Here is a 26,076-nt window from a genome sequence, read left to right on the forward strand (position 1 = left end):
ATGCAAGTAGAGGAGTAGTACACGTCATTTATAACCTGAATCTGCTTGAATGAGTAAAATACTGGGTCCAGGTGTAAATCAGTGGGAACTACCCCAGTTATAATCAATAGTTAGAATCCAGCAGCTTTATTTAAGCTGTTGGATTTCAGTAATCCTCAATGGCTAATAACACCCTCTTTTTTTAGTTTGGAAGTAACAGTTCAGGCCATCAGTTTTCTATTTGCTTTGCCCAGTCCTATGACAAGATACCTATTGAAAAAGAATACGAGAGATTTCAGTAGTTAATGTACTAAGCATTTCAGAAATGTTTAACGTGCTATGGTTTGATACAAATATAGACTAAATGGGAATATGTTTTGATTTATTTGGATTCTTACCGTTGTAAGCTTTTCCTTAATCTTGGCTCTAGTTCTTCAGATTATTAAGGAATCCCAGCAGCAGCATGGTTTACGGCATGGAGATTTTCAGAGGTATAGGTTAGTATCATGTGTAAGAAGTATGGAAATTATTGCAGAATTTTCAAGCTTGGTTTGCTTTTGTTAATATCCTACTTATTTTGCTCTGTCAGAAAGTATACTTGGAAAGTCTGACTCTGAACTTACATTGAGTCCTCAAAATGTACTTTTCAAATTTAAAATTTGACTGAATAAAAGGAGCCAACTTTTTTTATCCATTTTGCCTCACAATATTGCAGATACATTGGAGGCTTCTGCTGAAAATAGCAAGCAGTTATGGTAATAATTTTTTAAAACTTAACCATATTGTCAGAGTCTTGGTTAAATGCAAAGTTTTTCAGTTATTTCTTTATTTATTTTAAAGTAAGCTTAATGTCCAGTGTGGGGCTTGAACTCACAACCCTGAGATTAAGAGCTGCATGCTCCACCGACTGAGCCAGCTGGGCGCCCCATATAAGGGGAATTTCTATGATATAATTATAACTTATTGGTAAACTTTGTAATAGCCTTCAAGTTAGAAAACATATTTAATATGACTCTTAAAAATAGAATAGATTCCTGATGTATAATCCAGTACTTTGAAAGCAGAAATAGCCAACCATTTTATATTGAAGATACAGGCTTTGCGGGGGAGCGGCAGGGGGAGAGGGAGAAGCAGATTCCCAGCTGAGTAGAGCCCAGTGTGGGGCTGGATCCCAGGAGCCTGGGATCATGGCCTCAGCCTAAGGCAGAAGCTCAACTGACTGAGCCACCCAGGCGCCCCTGGCTACCGGACTTTTAAAAGTGCTGCTGAACAAAACACTCTACAGATTCTAAGGAGTGAGCCATGTCATAAATGGTCCACAGCACTGGGGTGACGTGGGCAAGGTGGGGAGTGGTAGAAGATGGAGAAATTAGTGGGGCCAGAATGGGTAGAGTCCTGTAAGCCAGGGTAACTCATTCAGATGTTAATGTAGGCGTGATGGGAAGCTATGGAAAAGTTTAAATTGGAGACTCTTATAACTTGAGGGTTTTTTTTTTAATTATTAAGGAAATTTTCAATAACAGATGTAGAGATGATATTACAGTGAATCCATCACTCACATTATTACAGTAATCAGCTTTCTGCTCTTTATTTTATCTGTTCCCTTTTTTCTTTTTAAGTTAGGCTCCACACCCAACATAGAGCCCAGTGTGGGTCTTGAACTCACAAGATCTGAGCCGAGATCGAGAATCGGACACTTAACTGCCTGAGCCACCTAGGTGCCCCTGTTCCCTTTTTTTTTTTTTTTTTAAAGATTTTATTTATTTATTAGACAGAGATAGAGACAGCCAGCGAGAGAGGGAACACAAGTAGGGGGAGTGGGAGAGGAAGAAGCAGGCTCACAGTGGAAGAGCCTGACGTGGGGCTCGATCCCATAACGCCGGGATCATGCCCTGAGCCGAAGGCAGATGCTTAACCTCTGTGCCACCCAGGAGCCCCTGTTCCCTTTCCTTTTTTTAAAAAAAATACTTTTTTATTGAAGGATTTTTTTTTTTTTTTTTTTTTTACCATTCTGTTGCAGTGTAATTTATATTCAGAAAAGTATACAGAAAGAGATGGCTTTTTCACAGCCTGTAACTAGCAGACATTACCAGCATCTCAAAAGACCCCCTTTGGTTCTTCTAATCACAAACCCTTCCCTCCAAAATTCACTCCAGTCATGACGTCTGACACCTTCGATTAGGTTTGAAATATGTTCCCAGTGACACCAGTCGTACCATCCTGAAGGTTTTAGTTCACTAAATGTTTGCAAGATGATGTGTAGTGTCTGTGGTAACCATAAGTAGAACACCTCAAACCTTTGGCCTACTTTATTATAGAATCTGCTATTGAAAGTACTATCAGCTTGCCCGAATTAATTGTTCTTTTTTCTTTCAGGGGCTACTGTTCCCGTAGACAAAGACGTCTTCGGAAAACACTCAACTTCAAGATGGGGAACAGACATAAATTTACAGGGAAAAAAGTGACTGAAGATCTTCTGACTGATAACAGGTATTGACTGCTCTGTGCTAACTGTTAAATACTTCTCGCTAATACGTTTATTGAACAATTATGTTAGACACTGTGCCAGAACTCTTTAATTACCTAGGTGATTCTTCTAGCAGCTCTCTGGAATAGACACATTTACTATTCTTAAGTTATGGGACGAGGAGACTGTGCTCAGAGAGGTTCAGTAACCTTTTCAGGAGCTTTGTCGGAGTGCTAAATGCTGAGTCTGTGATTAGAACCTGATGGGGTATTGGGTAAGGGTTCTGGAATGCAAGTTTCAGTGTATAAGTGCTTACTGAAATCCATGTATCTTAAATAAAATCTGCCGTGTGTGATTTACTTCAGAAGAGTTTTAGGTTTCAGTGCTGAATGCAGCCATGCTTCCATTTGCAGAGGATCAGTCTGTCAGGCAACATGTATTAAAGGCCTCTAGGCCAGTTCCTCAAATTTCACCCCATGGGCCAAATTGGTTCTTTTGCCACCTGTTTTTATAGTGTTTTGTTTGTTTTTTGTCTTTTTTTTTTTTTTTTGAGAGAGCAAGCACTCACATGCGTGCACACACACACAAGAGGCGGAAGGGGCAAAGGGAGAGGGAGAAGCAGACTCCCCACTGGGCAGGAAGCCCGATGGATGCCAGGCTCAATCCCAGGACCCTGGGATCATGACCTGAGCTGAAGGTAGACGCTGGGTAGACTGAGCCACCCAGGCGCCCCTTGTTTTGTTTTTTTAAGTAATCTCTACACCCAACATGGGGCTTGAACTCACAACCCAGAGATCCAGAGTTGCATTCTCTACTGACTGAGCCAGCCAGGCGCCCCAGGAGGTTTTTGATAGGGAAACCAGGAAGCCTGCATTGAGGACCTTGAGGGGTTTCTGAGAGGAAAGAACATTCTGTGTGAGGGGAAACAGTATGCCTTGGTATCTGAATGTACTTCAGGAATTAGGGTGCTCTGAGCAGTTAGCTGCTGCTCGGGCAGCAGAGAGGCTGGGAGCTTGGTGTATGGAGACTCAGGAAACTAGAGCAGAGAGCCCATGGTGGGATTCAGCCAAAGGTATTGGTTAAATCTGATGAGGACAGGTTAGGAAGGGTCTCTGTGATGATGAGATCCTTCATTTTGAAGAGATACGAATAAGCTAATGTTTAAGGAAGATTAATCAAGGCAGTAGCTGAACAAAAGATTCTCCATTATAATAATAAAGTGGCTAATTTATTCAGCCCTTAGTAAGTGCCAGACTCTGGTTTAAGTGTGTTATATACATTGCTACACGGGAGACTGAGGCAAAGAAAGATTAGTACTTTGTCCAGTGTCACATAGCTAGTGACAGATGGCACTGAGATTCCAACCCTGACTCTAGAGCCTTTTTCTTAACCACTTCAATATAATGTCTCTTCAGTACTTGGTTTTCAGCTGGGTTGGGATGGAGGAGGTGTTGATTCAAAGATGAGGCCAGATTGTGTGCCTGGACTGCCTCTTTGCTAAAATCGGGGAAGAGTAGGTCTGCATTTGCCAAGTTTGCGGTGGTAGCGGGTGTTTTTAGTGAGATGTGTCTGGTGGGCGGTTAGAAACTTGAGGTGGAGCCTGATCATAGGTACTGGTTGGGTGCCGTGATTGATAATGTGAAAAGAGTAGAGTTTTGGGTTTGGTTTTTTTTAATATTTTTTAAAAATTTTAGAGGTTAAGGGGCGCCTGGGTGGCTCAGTCGTTAAGCGTCTGCCTTCGGCTCACGGCGTGATCCCGGAGTTCTGGGATTGAGCCCCACATTGGGCTCCCTGCTCAGCGGGAAGCCTGCTTCTCCCTCTTCCACTCCCCCTGCTTGTGTTCCCTCCCTCGCTGCCCCTCTCTCTGTCAAATGAATAAATAAAATCTTTAAAAAAAAAATTTTTAGAGCCTGAGTGGGAGGGGCAGAGGGAGAAAGAATCTCAAGTAGACTCCACGCTGACCGCACAGCCCAGGGCGGGGCTCGAACTCACAGCTCTGAAGTCATGACCTGAGTCGAAACCAAGCGTCAGACACTTAACCGATTGTGCCACCGAGGTGCCCCGAGAAGAGTAGTTCTGAGGAGGAAGCCAGCGAGGGCGTAAGGAGAAGTTGAGAGGCTGAAGGTTGTGCCTTGGGGAATATCAAAGTCTGATGCTCCTGGCATTCATTGTTCAGGTTGCCTATTCTCTCTCATTTAGGTATTTGCTTCTGGTTCTGATGGATGCTGAGCGAGCCTGGAGTTATGCCATGCAGCTGAAACAGGAAGCCAACACTGAACCCCGGAAACGGTTCCACTTGTTGTCTCGCCTGCGCAAAGCCGTGAAGCACGCGGAGGAATTGGAACGCTTGTGTGAGAGCAATCGCGTGGATGCCAAGACCAAGTTAGAGGCTCAGGTTAGTGTCTTAACTTCAGCTTTGCTTTATTGCGGAGATTAGAGACGTGACTTTATAGTTAAACAGAGCAGTTTCTTAATGTTATAAATTGACAGGAGAGGAAATAACATAGTGTTGCTTTCTCAAGGCGAAGCTGACATCTCTTTTTTTTTTTTTGAGCTCTTGGTTTATTTTCTTCCTCCCTAACTTTAAGTATGTATGTATGTATGTGTGTAATCTCTGCACCCAGTGTGGGCCTTGAACTCATGACCCCAAAATCAAGAGTCATACCAACTGAGCCAGCTAGGTGCCCTGAGCTCTTTGTTATTTAATAATTAGCTTTAACTTAAAAAAAAAAAAGTTCACACATCTCTTGAAATGGAGCTAGAAAGCTTGACTCTTAGATCTGGGAAGTTCACAAAATAAGAATTTTTTTCCAGGGCTCTCTGCATTTTTAAATTTTATTTAAATTCAGAAAAAAACAGATTCAGTTAACATATAGTATATTATTAGTTTCAGAGAAATGAGAATTTCTTGAAATGCATTTTTTTTTTTTAAGATTTTATTTATTTATTTGACAGATAGAGAGCCAGCAAGAGTGGGTACACAAGCAGGGGGAGTGGGAGAGGAAGAAGCAGGCTCCCAGCAGAGAAGGGAGCCTGATGCGGGGCTCGATCCCATGACCCTGGGATCACGACCTGAGCTAAAGGCAGACGCTTAACGACTGAACCACCCAGGCGCCCCTTTAAAGATTTATTTATTGGAGCGTGTGCACAGACGAGCAGGGCAGAAGGACAGAGGGAGAGGGAGAAGCTGACTTCCTGCTGAGCAGGGAGCCTGGTGTGGGGCTTGATCCCAGGACCCCGAGAGCATGACCTGAGCCGAAGGCAGATGCTTAACCAACTGAGCCACCCAGGCACCTCTGAAATGAATTTTTAGAAAGAGATACTGCAAATTTGCATTCAGCTTCTGATACTGAATGTTATATCCTGGAAACTAATTGTTAAGTCACATGAAGAAATCAGATTTTTTTTTTTTTTACATTCTCTCCTAGGCAGTAAATGAATTATGGTGAATTATCTTTGTATCACATTTTATTAAGTAAAGTTCTCTCTCTCTCTTTTTTTTTAAGATTTATTTATTTTTAAGAGCGAGAGTACGTGTGCCACAGGGAGGGCAGAGAGAGTCTTCAGCAGACTCTGTTCTCTGAGCACGGAGCCCGATGTGGGCTCAGTCCCATGACCCTGAGATGATGGCCTGAGCTGAAACCAAGAGCTGGACGCTCCGCTGACTGCGCCATCTGGGCGCCCCAATAAGTTTTCTCTTTTAAAATCACCCTGAAATAGGGGTGTCTGGGTGGCCCAGTTGGTTGAGTGTCTGACTCTTGATCTCAGTTTGGGTCTTGATCTTAGGGTTGAGTTCAAGCCCCATGTTGGGCTCCAGGCTGGGCTTGAAGCCTTCTTAAAAATAAATAAAATAAAATCACCCCGATGGATATCTCTGTATTCCTGGTGTCAAAGCTGAAAGCAGGTGGAGGAGATTGAGCGGTGGCATTGGCTCTTGGGTGTTGAGGCAGTTCCCTTCTCCCCCTTTCCAGGCTTACACCGCTTACCTCTCAGGAATGCTGCGTTTTGAACATCAAGAATGGAAAGCTGCGATTGAGGCTTTTAACAAATGCAAGTAAGTCCTCTGGTTCAAAAGACACGGCCAGTTTCGATCGTACATAGTCCCGTTCGAGCTGCAGATCACCTGATGATTTTTTCTACAGTAGTACAGTTACTTATTTAGTTAAATTTTATTTATTTTAGAGCGTGCACGTGGGAGAGAGCACACGGTGGGGAGGGGCAGAGGGAGAATCCGAAGCAGACTCCCTGCTGAGCAAGGAGCCTGACATGGGGCTCGATCTCATGACCCCAAGATCATGACCTGAGCCGAAATTGAGAGTTGGACACCCAGTTGACTGAGCAAGCCCCACTTATTTATTTTTTTTCCTTCTCTTTAGGAATATCGATTATTCTCGGTCATCCTTAGAACCATACCAGTTCTCATAGTTGGTAGAAGGGTCTCAAAGTGCCGTGTTTTGTTTTTAGCCATTGTGTTCCTTTTTATTTTCTTGAAGTAAGGCTGCTGTGAAAGCTGGTGTTTCTTTCCTCGCAGAACTATCTATGAGAAACTAGCCAGTGCTTTCACAGAAGAGCAGGCTGTGCTGTACAACCAGCGTGTGGAAGAGATCTCACCCAATATCCGCTACTGTGCATATAACATTGGTGAGCAGGGGCTGAGTCGAGCGCAGATGGGTGGGTTGGTGCTGGTTCATCTCAGAGAGCCTAGAGGATTTGTTTAACTTCCGTGCTTTCCTTGTCCCTGCGTCCGTTCTTGGCACGGGTTTCGGCTGATGAGAAAAGTAGAGCTGTTGAAGTCAGCCCAGCTTAAAGTCACAGAAGGCAGTTCTTTTGCTTTATTTCCATCCTGCCCACTTCTGTACTCCTCAAGAGCTTTGTGAAAGGATTTGGGGTTCACTGAAATGTGCTCATTGCAAGGGGATGGGCTCGGAGTTGAACCTAGTGGTTCTTGAGAGATCAGACCAGACCCTTGAAGATGTCGACTCAACAGCTCTCTCTTTCTCAGGGGACCAGTCAGCTATCAATGAACTCATGCAGATGAGATTGAGGTCTGGGGGCACTGAAGGTCTTCTGGCTGAAAAATTGGAGGTAATCTAGTCTGTATGTTTTTGTGAAGTCTTTGGTTTGAAAAAGTCCAGAAAAAGAAGTAATCCATAATCTCATAGTCATTGTAATTGCTGTTAATATATGCATGTTTATATCCCTGTATTTTTAACAAAAAGCTTTTTTCATCTAATATTTTAAAGTATTCATTTTTTTATCTCATTTATTTTCTAAGCAAGTAATGTAGGCAAGTAGGAAAAGTGGGAAATACGAAAGATGGGGGAAAACTAAAATCACATGGTAAAATCAGAGGTAACCACTACTAACAGCATGATGAATAACTTACAGATTTTTGTGTATGTAGGAAAGAAAGGCATATATATATATATATATATATATATATATATATATACACACATATTTTTTTAAATTTTTTTAAGATTTTATTTATTTAGAGCAAGAAAGAGCCCGGGTGGGAAGAGAGGGAGAGGGGAGAGAGAATCCCAAGCAGATTGGCTGCTGAGTGCAGAGCCTGACGCAGGGCTTGATCCCATGACCCCAAGACCACAATCTAAGCTGAAACCAAGAGTCGGACGCCCAGCTGACTGAACCACACAGTTGCCCGAAAAAGGCATATATTTTTTAAATGGGATCTCAGTATATACTGTTTAGTAACGTGCTTTTTAAATATAACGTCTCAAGTGTTCTTTTTTTTCACTTCAGTAAATATTCTTACACTGTCATGTTTTGTTAGCCACAGGGTGCTCTGTCGTACCGAGCTCTGCTTCACGTGAGCACTTCACTGTTGTTGATTATGTGATAAATAGTATTACCATGAGTATCCGTGGTTTTGTACACATTCTTAGTTCTTTCCTTAGGATCCACTCCTAAGCATGGGATTGAATATTTTGGAACCTTTTGATTCATATTGACAAAAGCTTTAAGTTTCTACTAGTTTACGTTTTTGCTTATAGCACATACAGATAACGTTTCTCTCCTACGCCATTACCGAAACTTATTGTTGGTCTTTTTAATTTTTTCAAGTTTTTAAAAAAATTTTTATCATTATTATTCTAAGTAGGCTCCACATCCAATGTGGAGCTTGAACTTACTACCCCGAGGCCAAGAGTCACATGGTCTACCGACTGAGCCAACCAGACGCCCCATTGTTACTCTTTCTAACCTTCTGTTACGTCCTTTTAATGTTTGAGTTTCTATAAGCTAAGATAGATGATACCAAGGAGGAATTTAAATACAATTTATGTAGTACTTCGTAAGGCATAATATGTTAGTTATACAGAGACAACTAATAGTTCTTTGTTCCTTTCACCACCAGAAATTAAAGCTTTGACTTTTGAAAACTACTTTCCAGGCGTTGATCACTCAGACTCGGGCCAAACAGGCAGCCACCATGAGCGAAGTGGAGTGGAGAGGGAGAACGGTCCCAGTGAAGATCGACAAAGTGAGGATCTTTTTATTGGGATTGGCTGATAATGAAGCAGCCGTTGCCCAGGTGAGAAGCAGCTGCCCGTTCTCTTCCTTGCATGTCTGAAGTTGTCCTTGTGTGTTTACGATGTAGGTGGCTGCTTATTTCTCACAAAACAAAAATTTGTCTTAACGCTACTTGGGATTTGGTCACCAAGTTATTGTAAAAGCTGAGCTCGCAGTAGAGTTCTTGCATTGGGAGGGCAAAGAAATGGGCAGTGGCAGTCCTGGACGCGGACATGGAAATGGGAGCGGTGAGAGGCTGGCTTAATGCAGGGGGTCCCGTCCGGCCCAGCAGGTGGTGCCGCAGCCTGACTTGTGTCTGTCTGACCTCTTGTCCTAGCCTTCTAAAGGGGCCCCTCTCATTCCGGAGCCTTTTCAGGAGAGTCTGGCTAAGCCGGACTGGTCGTTTTACCTGCGGTATTTGTGCCATGTTCCTGCAGAGCGGCACTACCTGACGTTGCTTACGGACATAATTGTTACCTGTTTGTGAGTATGAACAACTGAACAAGCTCCAGAAGATGAAAGATCCTGGCGATCTTGGTTTGTACGAAGTAGATAGCGATGAGGGCACTTTGTGGATCTCTTCCTCCATGAGGTGAAGAGCAGCTAAAAAGAAAAAACACCCAGCTGCTGAGCATGTCTGCAGCCTGCCCCAGGGGCGTTTCCTGCCACTTTGCAGTAAGCCATGCACCCTGAATAATTCGTACGTGGGAGGGCTTTGTTAGTTGTGCTTATGAGTTGTCTTAGCGTCCAAACTTTTCAGTGACTTGTTTCAAAGTAGCTACTCTGGGTTGAGGACAGCTTTCCACGGTGAGAGAACTTTGTGCCTCTGTCTGGATTGTGTATTGCTACTCGCGTTTCTCTTCCATTTGCTTAAAGGGCAGAAGACGAGAGCAATACTAGTAAGTTGATTTATTCTTTAAAAGATCGAGAAGCTTGGGGCGCCTGGGTGGCACAGCGGTTAAGTGTCTGCCTTCGGCTCAGGGCGTGATCCCGGTGTTATGGGATCGAGCCCCACGTCAGGCTCCTCTGCTATGAGCCTGCTTCTTCCTCTCCCACTCCCCCTGCTTGTGTTCCCTCTCTCGCTGGCTGTCTCTATCTCTGTTGAATAAATAAATAAAAATCTTAAAAAAAAAAAAAAAAAAAAAGACCGAGAAGCTTTTCTGGAGAGCATTTCATCAGCACTGTTGTATGATAGTGTCTCTTCTGGACTACGATTCTTGTAGCAGCCCTTGAGCTTTTTGGTTGGGTTAATTCTTTGGCTTCAAAGTGGTATGTTCTGGAAGAGAAGAGCGGCCATCAGTGACAGTGGGGCAGGAGTTCTGGCTGTGGTCGGGTTTGGGGGAAGCCCACGGGGCAGATTAAAGGGGAGGGAGCTCCTTGGGAATGGGGCCACAGACATATATTAGGTAAAGGACAAGGAAAGCTAACGTTCATTAATTTTAAGTTTATTTAGCTTAAAGTTTAGAAAAATTAAATGTTTTTAAGTCCCACTTCCCATATACCTTCATTGATGTGGCGTTATGCTCATAAAAAGGCCAACACTGTGTTTCCTTTTAGTCTTTTTCATGTTCATGAGCGATGTTATGTGTTTTTTTACTTGTTGAAACCATACTGCGATCTCATTTTGAGTCCTGTTTTTCTTAGCGTATTGTAAGGATTTTCCGTGGTCTTATGTATCAGTTCACAAAATTTAAAAATACACGGTGGTCACCTGGACAGAGACACCACGGAGATGAGCAAAGGAGGGTAACAGTCCTCCTTAATGTCCCAGATGCGCTGTTTAAAGCTTTCATGTTTTTACCTTTTTAATCATATTGGTGGGTGTTTACTCTCATTGTACAGATGGGAAAACAGATCTGAGAGAGACCATATAACTTGTCCACAGCCATACACGTTTGATAGAAGGGAGTGCTTGCCTGTAAACCATGCCCTTTTGACTCCAAAACTTGTGTTCTTGAACTTTTCCACATATCAGGAAGGCTAGTAACAGCATCATTTCACTTGGGTTTGGTGAATAGCTAATGTAATCTTAATAAAACCCACGTGGGGGAGATCTTTTTGCCTTATTCATGAAATCAGCTTGAGCTAAATTAAATGACGAGGTAAAAGCTTTTTACAACTGCTTGTGAAGCCATTGCTTTTATTTATTTATTTATTTATTTTTTTAAAAGATTTTATTTATTTATTTGACAGAGACAGCCAGCGAGAGAGGGAACACAAGCAGGGGGAGTGGGAGAGGAAGAAGCAGGCTCATAGCGGAAGAGCCTGATGTGGGGCTCGATCCCATAACGCCGGGATCACGCCCTGAGCCAAAGGCAGGCGCTTAACCGCTGTGCCACCCAGGCGCCCCAAGCCATTGCTTTTAAAACTGAGAATCATTTCAGTCATGTGATGACTAGTTGAGCTTTGTACATTTTTAAAAGCATTACTCTCAGATTCGAGTGTTAGCATATTTAAAGGGTTGACTTCTGGGTCTTCAGGTCGTAGTTGCTCCATTTTTTTTTTTTTTTTAAGGATTTATTTATTAGAGAGTGTGCTCTCCAGGAGGAGGGGCAGAGGGAGAGGGAGAGAGAATCTCAGGCCGACTCCTTACTGAGTAAGGAGTCCAACACAGGGGCTCAGTCTTATGACCCTGGACCCTGAGATCACGACCTGGGCTGAAACCAAGAGTTGGATGCCCAACTGACTGAGCCACCCAGGCGCCCCATAGCTGCTCCTTCTAAAGTTGTTCAAGATTGGCCAAAATTTTGGTAGTATTGGCAAGAAAAAAACAGCAGTGTTGGGGTACCTGGCTGTCTCAGTTGGTGGCACGTGCAACTCTTGATCTCAGGGTCCTGAATTCAAGATCTGTGTTGGGCGTGGAGCCTACTTAAAACAAAAAAAAAAAACAGAACAGCAATGTTACTCCAACATTGAATAGATTAAAAAAAAATACAGTTGACTCTTGAACAACACAGGTTTGAATTGTGCACGTCCACTTATAGGTGGACATTCTTTTGATAAATATAATACAGTGCTGTGAATGTATTTTCCATATGATTTTCTACATGTTTTCTCTTCTCTAGGATACTTTATTATAGGAATACAGTATATAACATAGATTATAATATATAGAATCTAGGATATACCAGAGAGGAGGTGGGTGGGCAGGATGGGAAAAGAGTACACTGATGAAAAAAATTATAAAATCATTAAAAAAAATACTCAAGGCCCCACTCCCCAGAGATTTTGATTTAGTAAGTCTGTGTTGGGGCCCAAGAATTTCCTTCTTTTGTAAGTTCCCATATGATGCTAATTCTGCTGGTCCCAGGACCATGCTTTGAATAGCTCTACAAATCTTTTTCTTTTCTCTTCTTCTTCTTCTTTTTTTTTTTTTTAAGATTTTGTTTGAGAGCGCTTGGCAAGAGCAAGCACGAGCAGGGGGAGGGGCAGAGGGAGAAGCAGACTCCCCGCTGAGCAGGGAGCCCAGTGTGGGACTTGATCCCAGGACTCTGGGATCATGACCTGAGCCGAACACAGACGCTTAACTGACTGAGCCACCCCAGTGCCCCTGAATAGCTCTACAAATCTTAATGATTTATCAGACATTTATGAAGAGATGAAAGAAAATTAAGAGGCTTTGGCAAGCGGGAATAGCGTATGGGTGTGTAATTGCTGTTCATGGAATACAGTGGAGTGTGTGAAGGCTGTAAGAAAGCAAAGGGTTAGAAGGAGCCATAATGAGGACAGTTTCACATCTTTCAGTTTGAGAGTAAAGGCTGAAGAGGAAGGAATATTTGAAGGCTATTAACGTGAATTACTTTAATTTTCAGTGTTAAATCTTGTATATCTGAGGTAATCTCACTTGGTTATGGTATATCATAGTACTTTTTAGACATCGCTAGGTTTCATTTGTTAATATTTAAGAATTTTGCATCTATTTTTATGAGGAAGTGGCTTATAATTTTCTATAATGTCTTTTTTCTGGATTTGGTATCAGGGTTATACATACCTCATAAAACGAGTTTAGAGATCTTCCTTGTTTCTGAAAGAATTTATGTAATATCAGTGTTTTTCTTTCTCAGATGTTTATTGTAATTCACCAGCGAAACTATTGGGCCTAGAGGTTTTTTTTGTATGAAGGGTTTTTTCTTTTTTGGAATTGGATATAACTGACATAAAACATTAGTTTCGGGTGTATAACAGTGATTTGATATTTACAGGAAGGTTTTTAAAATTTGTTTTTGCTTTTTTTTTTTTTTAAGATTTTATTTATTTATTTGACAGAGAGAGAGAGACAGGCAGTAAGAGAGGGAACACAAGCAGGGGGAGTGGGAGAGGAAGAAGCAGGCTCGCAGCAGAGGAGCCCGATGTGGGGCTCGATCCCAGAACGCCGGGATCACGTGCTGAGCCGAAGGCAGATGCCCAACAACTGAGCCACCCAGGCGCCCCTGTTTTTGCTTGTTTTAAACAAATATAATTCCTTTATGAGATAAAGAGCTACTCAGATTTTCTGTTTCATCTTGTGTCCTTTGGGTGAGTGTTACTTTTAAAAGGCATTTATTAATTTCATGTACATTGTTGACTTTATTGACAAAGTTTAGAGTATTTCCTTATCATTTCAGGGTTTGTAGGATGTGTGGTGTTAGCCTCTATTAAGTGCCTAGTTAGTGTGCTGATTGCAGTGAATACAGTTCTGTCTGGCTGTTGAGGATCTTACGGTGCATTAGGGTCACTTCTGAGTATCAGAGGTCTTTAAGTAATGTGGTAGACGTAGAAGGTGTAGATCAAACAAAATGTGTGTCAATCCCAGGGAACCCCGGTAAGGTTTTAACATTGAAACAGTTCAGTGCCTACTGTTCTACGCACACATGTATATCAGGTCTACTGGTAAGTAAAATAATTCAAGTACAGTATGAGATAAAGTTCAGTTAAATCCTTAGAAGTCGGTCCAGCACTGTAGCTGATTAAATGTCTGTTGAATTGAATCAAGCATGGATTATTAACTAGGGAAAATGCCCTCTGGCCATTTGAAGTTAATCCCAGGAAGAACCATGTGCCCCTTGGTGCCACTACCAGATTATTTGGCCGGATGTCACACAGGTCTTCTCTACCTTGCCCATTCTCATTATGTGGCGTTGTTTCCTCCCCTGGGAACCAAGAGCTGTGCCTTGGAGATGCAGGGCTCTTGGTTTCAATGTTTCTTTTTTTCTTCTTAAAGATTTTATTTTTAAGTAATGTCCACACCCAACTTGGGGTTCGAACCCATAACCGAGAGATCAAGAGTAGCGTGTTCCACCGACTGAGCCGGTCAGGTGCCCCTTCATGTATCTTCACCTAGCTGGTGTTGGTATTGCCTCCCCTGTAGGGACTGGAATGCAAGAATTTGGTAGGCCCAGTATATGCGTGCTTGTAGACGTTTTATGACATTTAAATACTAGAACAGCAGTTTACTGAAAAGCATAGAAGGAAGAAATAATTCAGGGAGATAAAGTGTTAGACTGAAAAGACTGAAGCAGGGAATTAATCTGCTGCCAAAATCCAGTTGCAAAATTCTTGGTCTCCTGAGCCAGGTTTTACGTCTTCAAGGGCTAAGTAATTGCCTTACTTTATAATTTGTTTCTATTTTGCTTTATTAACACTTGATTATTCCTAACTTGTCACTGGTGGTTGATTGTGAGGATGTTGTCAGGCAGCTCTTTCGGAGAAGATGGCAGGTTTGATGAATTTTATCCTTGGGTTATGGTTAATACTTCAATGCGTGAGTGAAAGGGAGACCATTCGTCCTTCTCTATTAAAAAAAAGAGAGAGAGAGAAAAGAAAAAGAAAAGAAAAGCTGTTCTTAAGTGAGGTTTGTATTCTCCTTTACCAGATGTCCATGTGTTGTTTTCTGGACCTTAGTGTCCTGGGGAAGGCTTGATTCCCATTCCCTTGGTTCTCCTACGGGTGTGGTGGAGAATGTGGTCAGACTCGCCTTGTCTGTCTGTTAGTCACACCGCCACTTTCCAGCAGTCTTTGTAGACAAGTGAAAACAATCTGGAAAGGCTTTTGAACAGCAGGGGGTCTCTACCTCAGGAAACACAGCAGCTGGTTTTCTTCTGTACAGGTCCTTGAGACACGTCTTGAGGCTGTCACAAAGCACGTCCTGGAGTGTTCCAAGTTTTATAAAAATTGATCTAGAATTTGTTTTTATTTATTAGGTCCAAGTAACACATTACTTCCGGGCTGAAGATTTCTCTGTCTCATAGGCACACCTGGAAAAAAGTGCAGGCAGACCACAAATTCTTACGCAGGGAGTTTGCCACATGGGTTGAGGAGCACATTCTTGTCGGTTCCGTGGCTGACTTGGGAGGTCTGCGTGTAGATGCTGAGGAATCCTGCCTCTGCATGTAGAGAGGTGTTCTTATTCCATTTTATTTTCAGGATGATTTTAGCCTCCAAGATAGGTATGTAAATACTAGTGAAAGCACAGTACATTTCAGGCTCCCTGTTTGGAGACATTTTGTCCAGCCCAGGGAGAACTCTGAGAAGTTCTGCTGCAAAAATGAGTGATCTCTGAGTCACTGGGCAGTGTGAGTGGCAGAAAACCCAACTGACCGAGGCCTTCCCCTTCTGATGGGCTTTTTCCTGCGGTGTGGGTTCAGTCTTCGATAAAGATCCCAGTGGAACTTAGACTTCTGTGGAAGCAGAGGGAAAGTTTGCTTATGTTCAGCACCTTGATGCCGAGATGACCTTATTCCAAGGAAATGAGAGTAATAATGGCAGTAAAGAGGTTTAGCATTTTGCATCATTTTAGGGTTTTTTTATTTGAGCTGCACTCTCTACAGGAAAGCAGACAAATCCTGTGTAGCTGGTGAAATGAGGTTTACTCTTCTCTTATTCTATGTACCCCTTGCTCCAAACGTCGAACCGCACCCTTCTTAAAGTGGTGTTGGTGGCATATCTGCTGGATTGCATGACATCAGAACTGATGCATGAGCTTATCCTGCCTGCTAACAGCGTGGACGCGTGTGTGTGTGTGTGTGTGTGTGTGTGTGTGCGCGCGCGCGCGCACGCGTGCATGCACCTGCTGCCGCGTCTATTCACAGATCCGATTCCAGCTGTTAACTGTTTCATGGCTGTTTCAACAGTCCACAGGATTTGTACTTCAGAACATTGGCCGGCAAGTTTGACTTGGGAGTTATCACAAACAGTCTTGCTGACTTGAAGTGCTGCTTAACGGTGTGTTATGGGAAGCGTTTCTCTGCGCTGTTGAGTACACTAGACACGTGAACATCTGTGGCTGCTGATGCTTAAATTAATGAAAATTTCACGTGCTCAGTAGCCACATGTGGCCGATGACTGCTCTGCTGGACAGGGCAGCTAGAGAGTGTTTCCATCATCACAGAAAGTTCTTTTTTTTTTTTAATAAGGATTTTATTTTATTATTATTTTTTAAAGATTTTATTTATTTGAGAGAATGAGTGGTGGGGAGGGGCAGAGGCAGAGGGAGAAGCAGACTCCCCGCTGAGCAGGGAGCCCGATGCAGGGCTCTATCCCAGGACCCCGAGAGCATGACCTGAGCTGAATGCAGATGCTTCACCGACTGAGCCACCCAGGCGCCCCAAAGATTTTATTTTTAAGTAATGTCTACACCCAGTGTGTGGCTTAAACTCACACCCTGGAGATGGAGAGTCTCATGTTTCCCTGGATTGAGCCAGCCAGGCGCCCTGTCACAGAGAGTTCTGTTGGACAGTGCTGTTTAGGTTTCAGTAAATTAATAGTGGTGGTGTTTGCCTTGAGAGATTTATAGAATGACCGTGCCCTTGATTTTTTCCTAAGTTAGTGAGCAACAGAAAAGTCAATATAAGTAGAAAAGTGTGTTTGATTTATATTGGGTAATGTACAAGGAAGTTTTTTCCCCCCCCACGCTGGGAAAACTAGGAAAAACATAAGAGTTCTTAAGAGAAGAAAAGGTTTTTTTTTAAGCCACTACCAGCCTCTTAAAGGAGTGGGCAGTAATGGGTTTTCTTTTGGGCTGTCTTAGAGGTCAGTTGAATGTCAAGAGATCAGACTGGATGTTTGTCAAATATAATAATGGAGTGTTGATGTCTTAATGTCACAGTGGGTCTGCCGGCAACACAAGTTCCTCTCCTTTCTGCCTCTAATCCACTCCTACCAGCTCAGTCAGATTCTTTAGAATTGTAATGTGGTTTGGCAGGTACTCCGTTAATGAATCACTTTTCCCTTTTCCCAGCTGGCTAGCAGAGGGGCGATGCCCTGGAACTTGTGCAGAGACTGTCACGGAGTGCTTGTCGACCTCAGCGTAGCCACAGGAAATATCTAAGTGCACAATCTGTGGTGAAGGGAGTTTTGTATGATCCTTAGCAGAAATATATTTTTGACTTGGTATTGGTTAATAACATTACTCACTCGCTTGGACCTAAAGGAAATCCAGGATCTGCACGTCTTTGGGGTTACGTTTGTGAGGGTAACTGCTGGCACACTGTACGGCTTGAGACCATTTGTTCTCATGTGCTGTTTCAGGGATGTCAGGGGCAGGTCCTGAGCAGAGGCAGAAATGGTGGAGGAAAGTAGTAGAAAGTTCTATGATGGGAAAAAATTTAAAGCATCTGTTGTTTGACAGATAGATTCAGACCAGTTATGCAGATTCTTTTTCAGTGTGTTCACTTTATATTTATACATACGTGTGTATATATATTATCTGTTTCCGTATGAATAACGAATAAGACTATAAGAAAAATCTTACCTGGTGGAGACTAGTGACAGTTGAAACGATCTCTGATTTGGGGTGTTTCTGGCTGGATGTGTGTGTTTGTGTATAATGGGGGGAATCAAGGTACAGTTACGCCCTCCTCGCATTAAAATACTATGGCTTATTGAGAGGAAAATTTTTTTCTGCCTTTGTTTAGGCTGAAAGTGAGGAAACCAAGGAGCGTCTGTTTGAATCCATGCTCAGTGAGTGTCGGGACGCCATCCAGGCCGTTCGGGAAGAGCTCAAGCCGGATCAGGTAGGATTGTCAGCTGGGCCACCAGCTCTTGCTCCAGGCTGAAGTCCTTCTCAGTCTGTGTCTTGTTCTTAGGGCGGCGGGCCGGGGCGGGGCGGGGGGGCAGGCGGGCCCAGTGGTCTGAGTGCACAGACTCTTAGCCACAGTATTTTTAGATCTAGTGATGGGCTGACAAACAGAAGCCTCTGAACTCCATCAGGTTGAGAAATATTCTCCATCCTGTTCTTCCTAATGGGTTCATTTATTACCTGTTAAGCCTTTGGTCGCAAATTCATGGCTCCAGGTGGACTTTTCCAGTGCTCTCTTTTTTTAATGTCCCTATGATTCATTCGGGCATCTAGGCTGAAAACCTCGGGACTGTCTTTGTTTCCTTCTTCCCTACCACCAGAAACCCTACTAGCTCTCCCTTTGACTTCTCTACTTTTCTGTCCCTTGCCCCTGCCCTGTTTCTGATTAGCCTTTTGTCCTATGTCTGGACTGCCACAGAGGTCTGATGGCTTTTCCCATCTTGGTCTGGGTTCAGTTCTCCAGGTCTTTCCTGCCAGCAGCAAACAGGTCTAGAGCAGGGAGCGCCAAACTTTCATGGTAATGCACCCCACAAGTAAAATTGAGCATGTACCTCTGATACGTTTATTTGTATGTTATCTACTTTATACATTTAATAGAAATGAGAAAAATAGAAGTTCTAATTTTCTTCTTATACCACACTCTTTGGGTCGTGTGCACGCTGCTTGAGAGCCCATTGGCTTAGCAAGTGCAGTTCCAACTCCATGAGCTGATGTCTGTTTCCAGATCATACTTTGCTGCTCCCCTCTGGGTCCTCTGCCTCAAGCTGCTATACTCACCGTCTTGTTAGTATGCCTTTCCCACCCCAGTGCACTAACTATACTGTTCTCCTTTCCCTCCTCATACCTGACTTGTCGTTCCCCTCCCTCTTCACCTGTCCAGACCCTGTCTGGTGTTCAGCGTCCAGCTCGTAGTTCATCTCTGAGACGCCTGCAGGCACCTTCCTAGCCCAGCATCTCCCCGTGGTACTCGTGGCTGTAATTTTTGTTTGGTAGTTAATGAAGAATTGCTTTTTAACATTTTGTGTATGGTTTTATATTTATTTTTCTGTTATGTATATTTTTTCAAGATTATAAGCATATTAAAAGCGGATGTATAGTTTAGCATCTGCCCATGGTGCCTCGAGTACAAAACGTTCAATAAATACTTGTTAAGCTGTGGTCCCATTTCCTTTTCCCATTAAGCTACTTTGTATATTATACTTCCCTTCAGCCACTTAACGGGTAGGTACAGAGTTGCTGTCCATCATTCACCTTGAACTCAGCAGTAGTTGCAGGGACACCTCACAGAATGTAATGAAGATGATGAGACCACGGTGTCTTAATTTCTCCTATGGCTGCTATAACATTGCCACAAACTTAGTGACTTTAAACAGCACAAATGGATTGTCTCACAGCTCTGGGTGGTGGTTCATCTAAAAAAGGTTCATAGGGCTGCATTCCTTTGGAATGGTTTCTGTGGTTTTGTTTTTGTTTTTTTAAGATTTTTATTTATTTTATGGGGGAGAGCGTGAGCAGGGGAAGGGGCTGAGGGAGAGGGAAAGAATCTCAAGCAGACTCCGTGCTAAGCGTGGAGCCCCACTCCGGGCTGGATCCCATGACCCTGAGATCATGACCTGAGCCAAAACCAAGAGTCGGACTGAACCACCCAGGCACCCCTCCTTTGGAAGTTCTAAGGGAGGAATCCATTTGTAGCATTCCAGAGAATGATTTTCCAACTTCTAGAGGCCACCTACCCTTCTTGCCTTGTGGCCAGCAGCTTAGCACCTTCACTTCTCTCTGACCTCTGCTTCCGTCCCAATACCTTCTCTCTGTTACCGGCCCTCCTGCCTCCCTCTTAGAAGGAACCTGTAATTATACTGGTCCCACCTGGATGATCCAGGCTAATTAAGAGATCCTTAACTTCATCCCGTCTCTTACCGTGTGAGGTAACACCTTCACAAGTCCTGCAATTAGGACATATGCATCTTTAGGAGCCATTGTTCAGCCAACCTCAAAAGGCTGAGCTGACAGCCTAAGGGGTTGGATCTTAGAATATGGGTCTAAGGCACAAACCCTAAAATGGCGCCGTGGGCCGTGGACTGTCTGCTGTTCCTGCTTTGGGTCTGGACATGGGAGCAGTGGAAGGAAGCCTGGCTGGCTGTTACTCTGAACTCTCCTACTTAAGTCCAGTTTTTAGACGCTGGTGACAACTGAGTGGCCTTGTTTTTCTAGAATATGCCCAGGAGATCTTTGATATTTCAGGACCCCTCATTTACTAGAGCCCGTGCCTGTGTTCCCAGGCGCTTTGGGGCCCACACCACGGAATGAGGTGGTCAGAGCCAAGGGCAGGATCATCTGTTTGATCTTTACCTTCATTGCTTTCCACAGAAACAGAGAGATTATACCCTTGATGGGGAGTCGGGGAAGGTATCTAATCTTCAATACCTGCACAGGTAAGGGCTATAATTTTTTTTTTAACACTGTAGTAAAATATATTCTTGGAATGAAAGAGTATGTATAATGTTCATACGTTTTAATTTCTGGTTTATTGTATAGCAAATAATACTAATGTACATATGCATGTTTTTCTCATACAGGAGTATATATATTGCGTTTGTATAGTATTCTTTTGCACGTATAATTTTAAATCTTATACAGGAAGAATGAGAATAAAACCAGCAACTTCGAAGCTCCCTGTGGCCCCACCCTGGTTATCCCTCTCTCTCCTAGCGGTTACTGCTCTCCTTGTGCCAGGCTCCGGAAGTTACTCTCGTCCGTGTTCCATACGTTCTCTGCCATCCCTTTTAAATTTAAGTTCAGTTCCCACTCCCATTTGATTCTCTCTGGAGTTTATTTTTGAGCGTGGTGTAAGGATCTGTTTCACCTTTTTGAACGAGGATGATGGATTGTTCCGGTGCAGTTTACTCACTACACCATCCTTTCCCTACTCACCTGCAGTGCCAGTTCCATCTGGCATGCAGCCCATTTTCTCCTCGCGTGCTCTTTTCTGGACGCTCCTCTGCTGATTTACGTCCTGTACTTGCACCAGCGCAGTGGATGCCTGTGACTCGAGTCTTCATGTCTGGTGGAGCAAGTCCCCCACCAGGTTTTTCCTAAGACATAGCTGGACTCTTTCTGTCCCTTTGCTCTTTGATACACATTTTTAAATCACCTTGTCAAGTTTCATTTTGTTTTAAAGGTATGGATCATTCTGTTCACCCTGAGGAGGGGTGGAAGGAAGAGGGACAGTTTTGGAACTTTGAGGGGAGAAGTAAAATGGCTTGGGAAAACTGCACTTCTCATCAGATTCTCTAACCCGTGTGACCTTGAACTCTTCATTGTTAGTTACTGCTTGTAACTTTTTTCCTGAACCTGGCACTATTTTCAGCCATTCCCCTAACCCTTCCCTTTTTTGTAAAATCACCTCCCCGTACCTTAATCTACATTAGGGAATTCAATATTATATGAATGTCAAATTGAGTGCCAGATGAGTCCAAGGGGTATCAAACAACAACGACTGTTTGATGTCTTATATTCAGCAGTCCTGTGAGAAAGCCGAGGCCCAGGAGGTTAAGGGACGTGTTTGTAGTTAACAGGCACAGAGTCAGAATCAGTAATCGGCCCACTTCCTAACCTGGAAAAGACTCTGAGAGCTGTAACAGGGCTCAGAAAACTTTCAGATTGTGATGCCCCCATGTCCTCAGATCCATCCTCCCACCATCACATCTGGCTGGCGTCAGGATCGTGGATTTCAGTTAGGAACTGGAGCCCAGGGGTGCCTGGGTGGCTCAGTCAGTTAAGTATCTGCCTTTGGCTCAGGTCATGATCCCGGGGTCCTGGGATCGAGCCCCGTATCAGCCTGCTACTCTGCCTGCTTTTGCTCGCTCGCTTGCTCACTCCCTGTCAGATAAGTAAATAAACAATCTTTGGGCGCCTGGGTGGCTCAGTTGGTTGGGTAACTGTCTTCGGCTCAGGTCATGATCCCAGGAACCTGGGATCAAGCCTCACGTCGGGCTCCCTGCTCAGTGGGGAGCTCGCTTCTCCATCTTCCTTTGCCTGCCCCTCTGCCTGCTTCTGCTCTCTCTGTCAAATAAATAAATCTTAAAAAAAAAAATAAATCTTAACAAAAAAAATAAATAAAAGAACTAGAGCCCAGCTTTGATAACAGGAGTCAGGTAGCTCTTGTATTTTAATAAAACTTTTTAAAGAGGTATCTGCATTCCTCTGCCACTCTGAATAATACTTGGAGAATCTTCTTTTCCTGAAAAGCTTTAGGAAAATCCATTTCTTGACTTTTCTCTCCCATTTCTCAGAAGCAGCCCCTTTTAATTCTTTAAACAAATATTCTTGGTATTTACCTCTATGTGTCCAAATGACGTGTGTGTTGCTACTTACTGATTTTTGGATTTAGGTGTTTTGTACCACTTCCCAGGATAGCCCTTGCTTCTCCTGCGCTCCCACTCTCCACCCTGACTCTTCCTGACCTCCCAGCTGACTTCCTTATAGGCCTTCTCACTTCATGTACCATTTTAATTTCTAAGGGCTTGTGCGTGTTCTTTGAATATTGATTTTTTTTTTTTTAAGATTTTATTGGAGAAAGACAGTGCAAGCAGGGGTGGGTGGAGGGGCAGAGGGAGAAGCAGACTCCCCACTGAGCAGGGAGCCTGATGTGGGGCTTGATCCCAGTACCCTGGGATCATGACCTGAGCCAAAGGCAGATACTTAACCTACTGAGCCACCCAGACGCCCTTGAATATTGATTTTGTAAAATAGTTTCTCATTCTAAGCTTATGACCAGAAAGTCTTCCCTCTCTGAGGTTATTAATAATAGTTTTCTGAAATTTTCTTCTTGCAAAATCTGATTCTTCAAGTTGCTTCCACACCCACCCCCTGGTTTTGGTCTCTTTGGTCTTGTTAGATGTTTTTTTAACTGGTGATTCATCGACATCTACTCCTGTTAAAGAATATGGCTTATGTGGTGGGAACTCTGCACTGCTGCATGGGGCTTATCAGTTGTGGGCTTCTCTGAAGGTGTTCTGGTTCTGCTCTTCTCCCAGGACCCTGACTCCAAAATTTTGGAGGGCCCTTTCTTGGGTGGGTCAGATCCCCAGAATGTACCAGCAGCTCTTGTTCTAGAAGCCGTGTGGGAGAAGGCTAGGGGGCCAGCACCTAGGACTTGACAGTCTCTGAATCCCCGGTGTTCACTGCGGAGCCCTGACCTTCACCGTGCATGTATGGCTGTCCCCAGGCTATATCTTCTCCCAAGCATGCCTCCAGTCTTCCACCAGAGTAGGATGGAGATCTAGAGCCCTAAATACTGTCCCCCTAAATGCTTTTTAAACAGACTTTTCAGTTGTTACTGTATTTTTATCCCCAGATATTAAAAGAGATTTTCCAGGTGGTACAGTTAAAATAAGCAGGCATAGTCTCCAGTATATGCAGGTGTTCAGTACGCATAACCATCCAAAGAGACCGTCCCCTAGTACCTCCTGAGACGAGAAGGTCAGCAGATGAGTAGGAGCAGCTGTTGTGCAAGCTCGGTGTCCTTGTAGTGTGGGCCAGCCAGTTAACAGATCCTTGTTCAGGAACGGGCTTGCCATTCATGCATCATCTCAAGCACTGACAGTGACCTCTGAAGTCAGTAGCTTTGTGGCTCTTTAAGACAGAAACAGAGGATATAATTCCAACTAAAATCAGATTTCGTCATAAGGTCTCATACCAGCCCCCTGCAGATCTGCCACCTAATAGCAGCCAGAATTGAGGGCCCCTTGAGCTTGAGGCCCAGGTCAAATGGCCCTGCTGAGTGACACGCCCTCGCCCCCACGCCCTTCCCCTAGGTCAGTCCCAACTTGTGGTCCAGTGCTCTTCTCAGAACACCAGCTTCCCTGAGCATAACCTGAGCTGACGTGTGGTACATTCCAGCTACCTGACTTACATCAAGCTGTCAACGGCCATCAGGCGGAACGAGAACATGGCTAAGGGGCTGCAGAAGGCGCTACAGCAGCAGCCGGAAGACGACAGCAAGCGCTCCCCGCGGCCCCAGGACCTCATCCGGCTCTATGACATCATTCTGCAGGTGACCCTCGAGGACTGGGGAAGCCATGGCCTGTCCTTTGCATGTGTTGGATACGGAATGACTTAGCTTTGCGTAGCAAAGGGGCTGTGAGCAGCAGCCGCTGGTAGTGGCTCGGGAGGAGAGACGGTGTTCTCGCTCAGCAGTGTGGGAGCCCCGACACACGACGTGTTGATGTATGGAGGCCAGCAAGCCCTCAGGTGTTCCCTGAGCGCTTCGCCTGTGCCAGATCCTCTCCCACGTGCTGTGGGACTTCCTGAGACCTGAGGCCACACTGTCTTGGCCCACTGGGAGTTGGTCAGTGAGTAAGATTGAGAGACATGTGCACACCATCCAGGCATCTATGGGAGATGCCAAACGGAGGGCCACTCTGAAATGAAAGATCAGACCAAGAGATTCCCCGGTAGCTGACCTGGTCTGAGAAGTCTCGGAAGGAGGTGAGGTGTGAGTGGAGTCGTAAGGGACAAATAGGCTTTCAGTAGCAGAGAGGGGGTGGCGGTGACATCAGGTGTGGCTGCTGCCAAGCCACTCCTCACAGACCTTCCCGTTATTTCTGGCCTGGAGTCTCTTTTTGCCTGTGTGTGTTTTTACAAGGTCTCCTGTCAAAAACCCAGTCTGAGGCCTGCTCTTCATGAGTTTTCTTGTTACGTCTCTTATGCAGAATCTGGTGGAATTGCTCCAGCTTCCTGGCTTAGAGGAGGACCGAGCCTTCCAGAAAGAGATAGGCCTCAAGACGCTGGTGTTTAAGGCTTACAGGTAAGGTCCCATGAGGCGGATGGGGCTCTCCTGTGCTGCCCACTGGCTCTGTAAGCCTTGGGAGCATGGACCAGACTCCAGAAGATTGGGTCGTTGACTGTATGGTTACCTTGCTGATGGTCAGAACAGTCAACCCAGCATGTCCAAGGGAAGTCTTTATTAAAGGTACTGGCTGGGAGTTTCCGGTCTACCTCATTTGCTCTTTGGATAGGGCGGAGGAGGTGAGGGAGCACACGTTAAAGGTCTTCTCCCTCCTCTTCCCTCCTTCCTCCCGGTGGAAAAGGAACGAGTGTAGGAGAAGGTGTTAGTTAACAGAACCAGAGTAGAACCGAACTGAATTAGGAGAAAGCTAAGCCTCTATTTTTTGTTTTTGTTTTGAAATGAATTGTGGTCTTTGTAACTTGGAGGTGGGCAGTGTGGAGCAAGAGAAGGGTGTGCACAGAATGGCAGAATAGAGCCAGGTGTGTAATTGCCCACCCCCCACCCCCTGGCCCTCACACCCCAGCGCTCTCTGACTGTCCGGCATGCTCCGTCTTCGTTCTTGTTAACCCTCCTCCTGGCCCATGTCCTGTCAGGGACCAGCAGCCTTCAGGCTCTGTTGACCCCAGTGGAATAGTTTCCATTAGGAAGAGGATTCTTGGGTTTGGTTTTTGAGAAAGGTGAGCAGGCATGAGTGAGCTGGCTGCACTTGTGGGCAGTGGGATTCATATTTGGGCCAGGCCTCGTTCCTCCTTCGTGCCTGTCCCGTCTTCCACCATGTGCCTTTGGGAGCCACAGAGACAGTAAGTGGAAGACAGCGGGTCTTTACAGTGTGGGACCTGCCCAGTGCAGGAAGACTGGAAGGTAGCCTGGCAGGCTGCGGCACGGCAAACATTGGGATCTTCCTGCATGATCCTGAGGTTAAGAAGCCTCTTTCCAAATCTAAAATTGAGCCTGAACTTGAAGGAAGGCCTTGATCTTGGGTAATTGTTGCTCTAGAATACTCTGGCTCTTTCCCTTCCACGCCAGGTGTTTTTTCATTGCTCAGTCCTACGTGTTGGTGAAGAAGTGGAGCGAAGCCCTTGTCCTGTATGACCGAGTCCTGAAGTATGCAAACGAAGTAAATTCTGACGCCGGGGCCTTCAGGAACAGCTTAAAGGTGCGCCTCTGCTCCTTGCCCGCAAGCCCAGGGAAGCTGTGCAGCAAGGCCTCCTCAGGCCCGTCCTCCCTGGCCAGCTGCGGGTGCCGTGCGGCCCT

At 44.6% G+C, this 26,076-nt stretch overlaps 1 protein-coding gene across 2 annotated transcripts in view; it reads left to right on the top strand.

The window, feature by feature from the left end:
- Nucleotides 1–26,076, top strand: part of SRP68 (signal recognition particle 68) — a 30,998-nt gene that overhangs the window by 1,534 nt on the left and 3,388 nt on the right. The window contains exons 2-13 of one of the 2 annotated variants that reach the window (XM_026484102.4): nucleotides 410–476; nucleotides 2,356–2,469; nucleotides 4,646–4,841; nucleotides 6,418–6,500; nucleotides 6,978–7,087; nucleotides 7,449–7,531; nucleotides 8,859–8,999; nucleotides 17,869–17,967; nucleotides 20,400–20,464; nucleotides 23,934–24,087; nucleotides 24,746–24,840; nucleotides 25,849–25,978. In XM_026484102.4, the coding sequence (XP_026339887.1) occupies nucleotides 410–476; nucleotides 2,356–2,469; nucleotides 4,646–4,841; nucleotides 6,418–6,500; nucleotides 6,978–7,087; nucleotides 7,449–7,531; nucleotides 8,859–8,999; nucleotides 17,869–17,967; nucleotides 20,400–20,464; nucleotides 23,934–24,087; nucleotides 24,746–24,840; nucleotides 25,849–25,978 (1,337 nt within the window). The remainder of the gene's footprint in view (nucleotides 1–409; nucleotides 477–2,355; nucleotides 2,470–4,645; nucleotides 4,842–6,417; nucleotides 6,501–6,977; nucleotides 7,088–7,448; nucleotides 7,532–8,858; nucleotides 9,000–17,868; nucleotides 17,968–20,399; nucleotides 20,465–23,933; nucleotides 24,088–24,745; nucleotides 24,841–25,848; nucleotides 25,979–26,076) is intronic. The other variant, XM_026484103.4, reaches the window with a different exon arrangement.

The sequence above is a fragment of the Ursus arctos genome, unplaced genomic scaffold (assembly GCF_023065955.2).
Source record: "Ursus arctos isolate Adak ecotype North America unplaced genomic scaffold, UrsArc2.0 scaffold_24, whole genome shotgun sequence".
NCBI classification, from domain to species: domain Eukaryota; kingdom Metazoa; phylum Chordata; class Mammalia; order Carnivora; family Ursidae; genus Ursus; species Ursus arctos.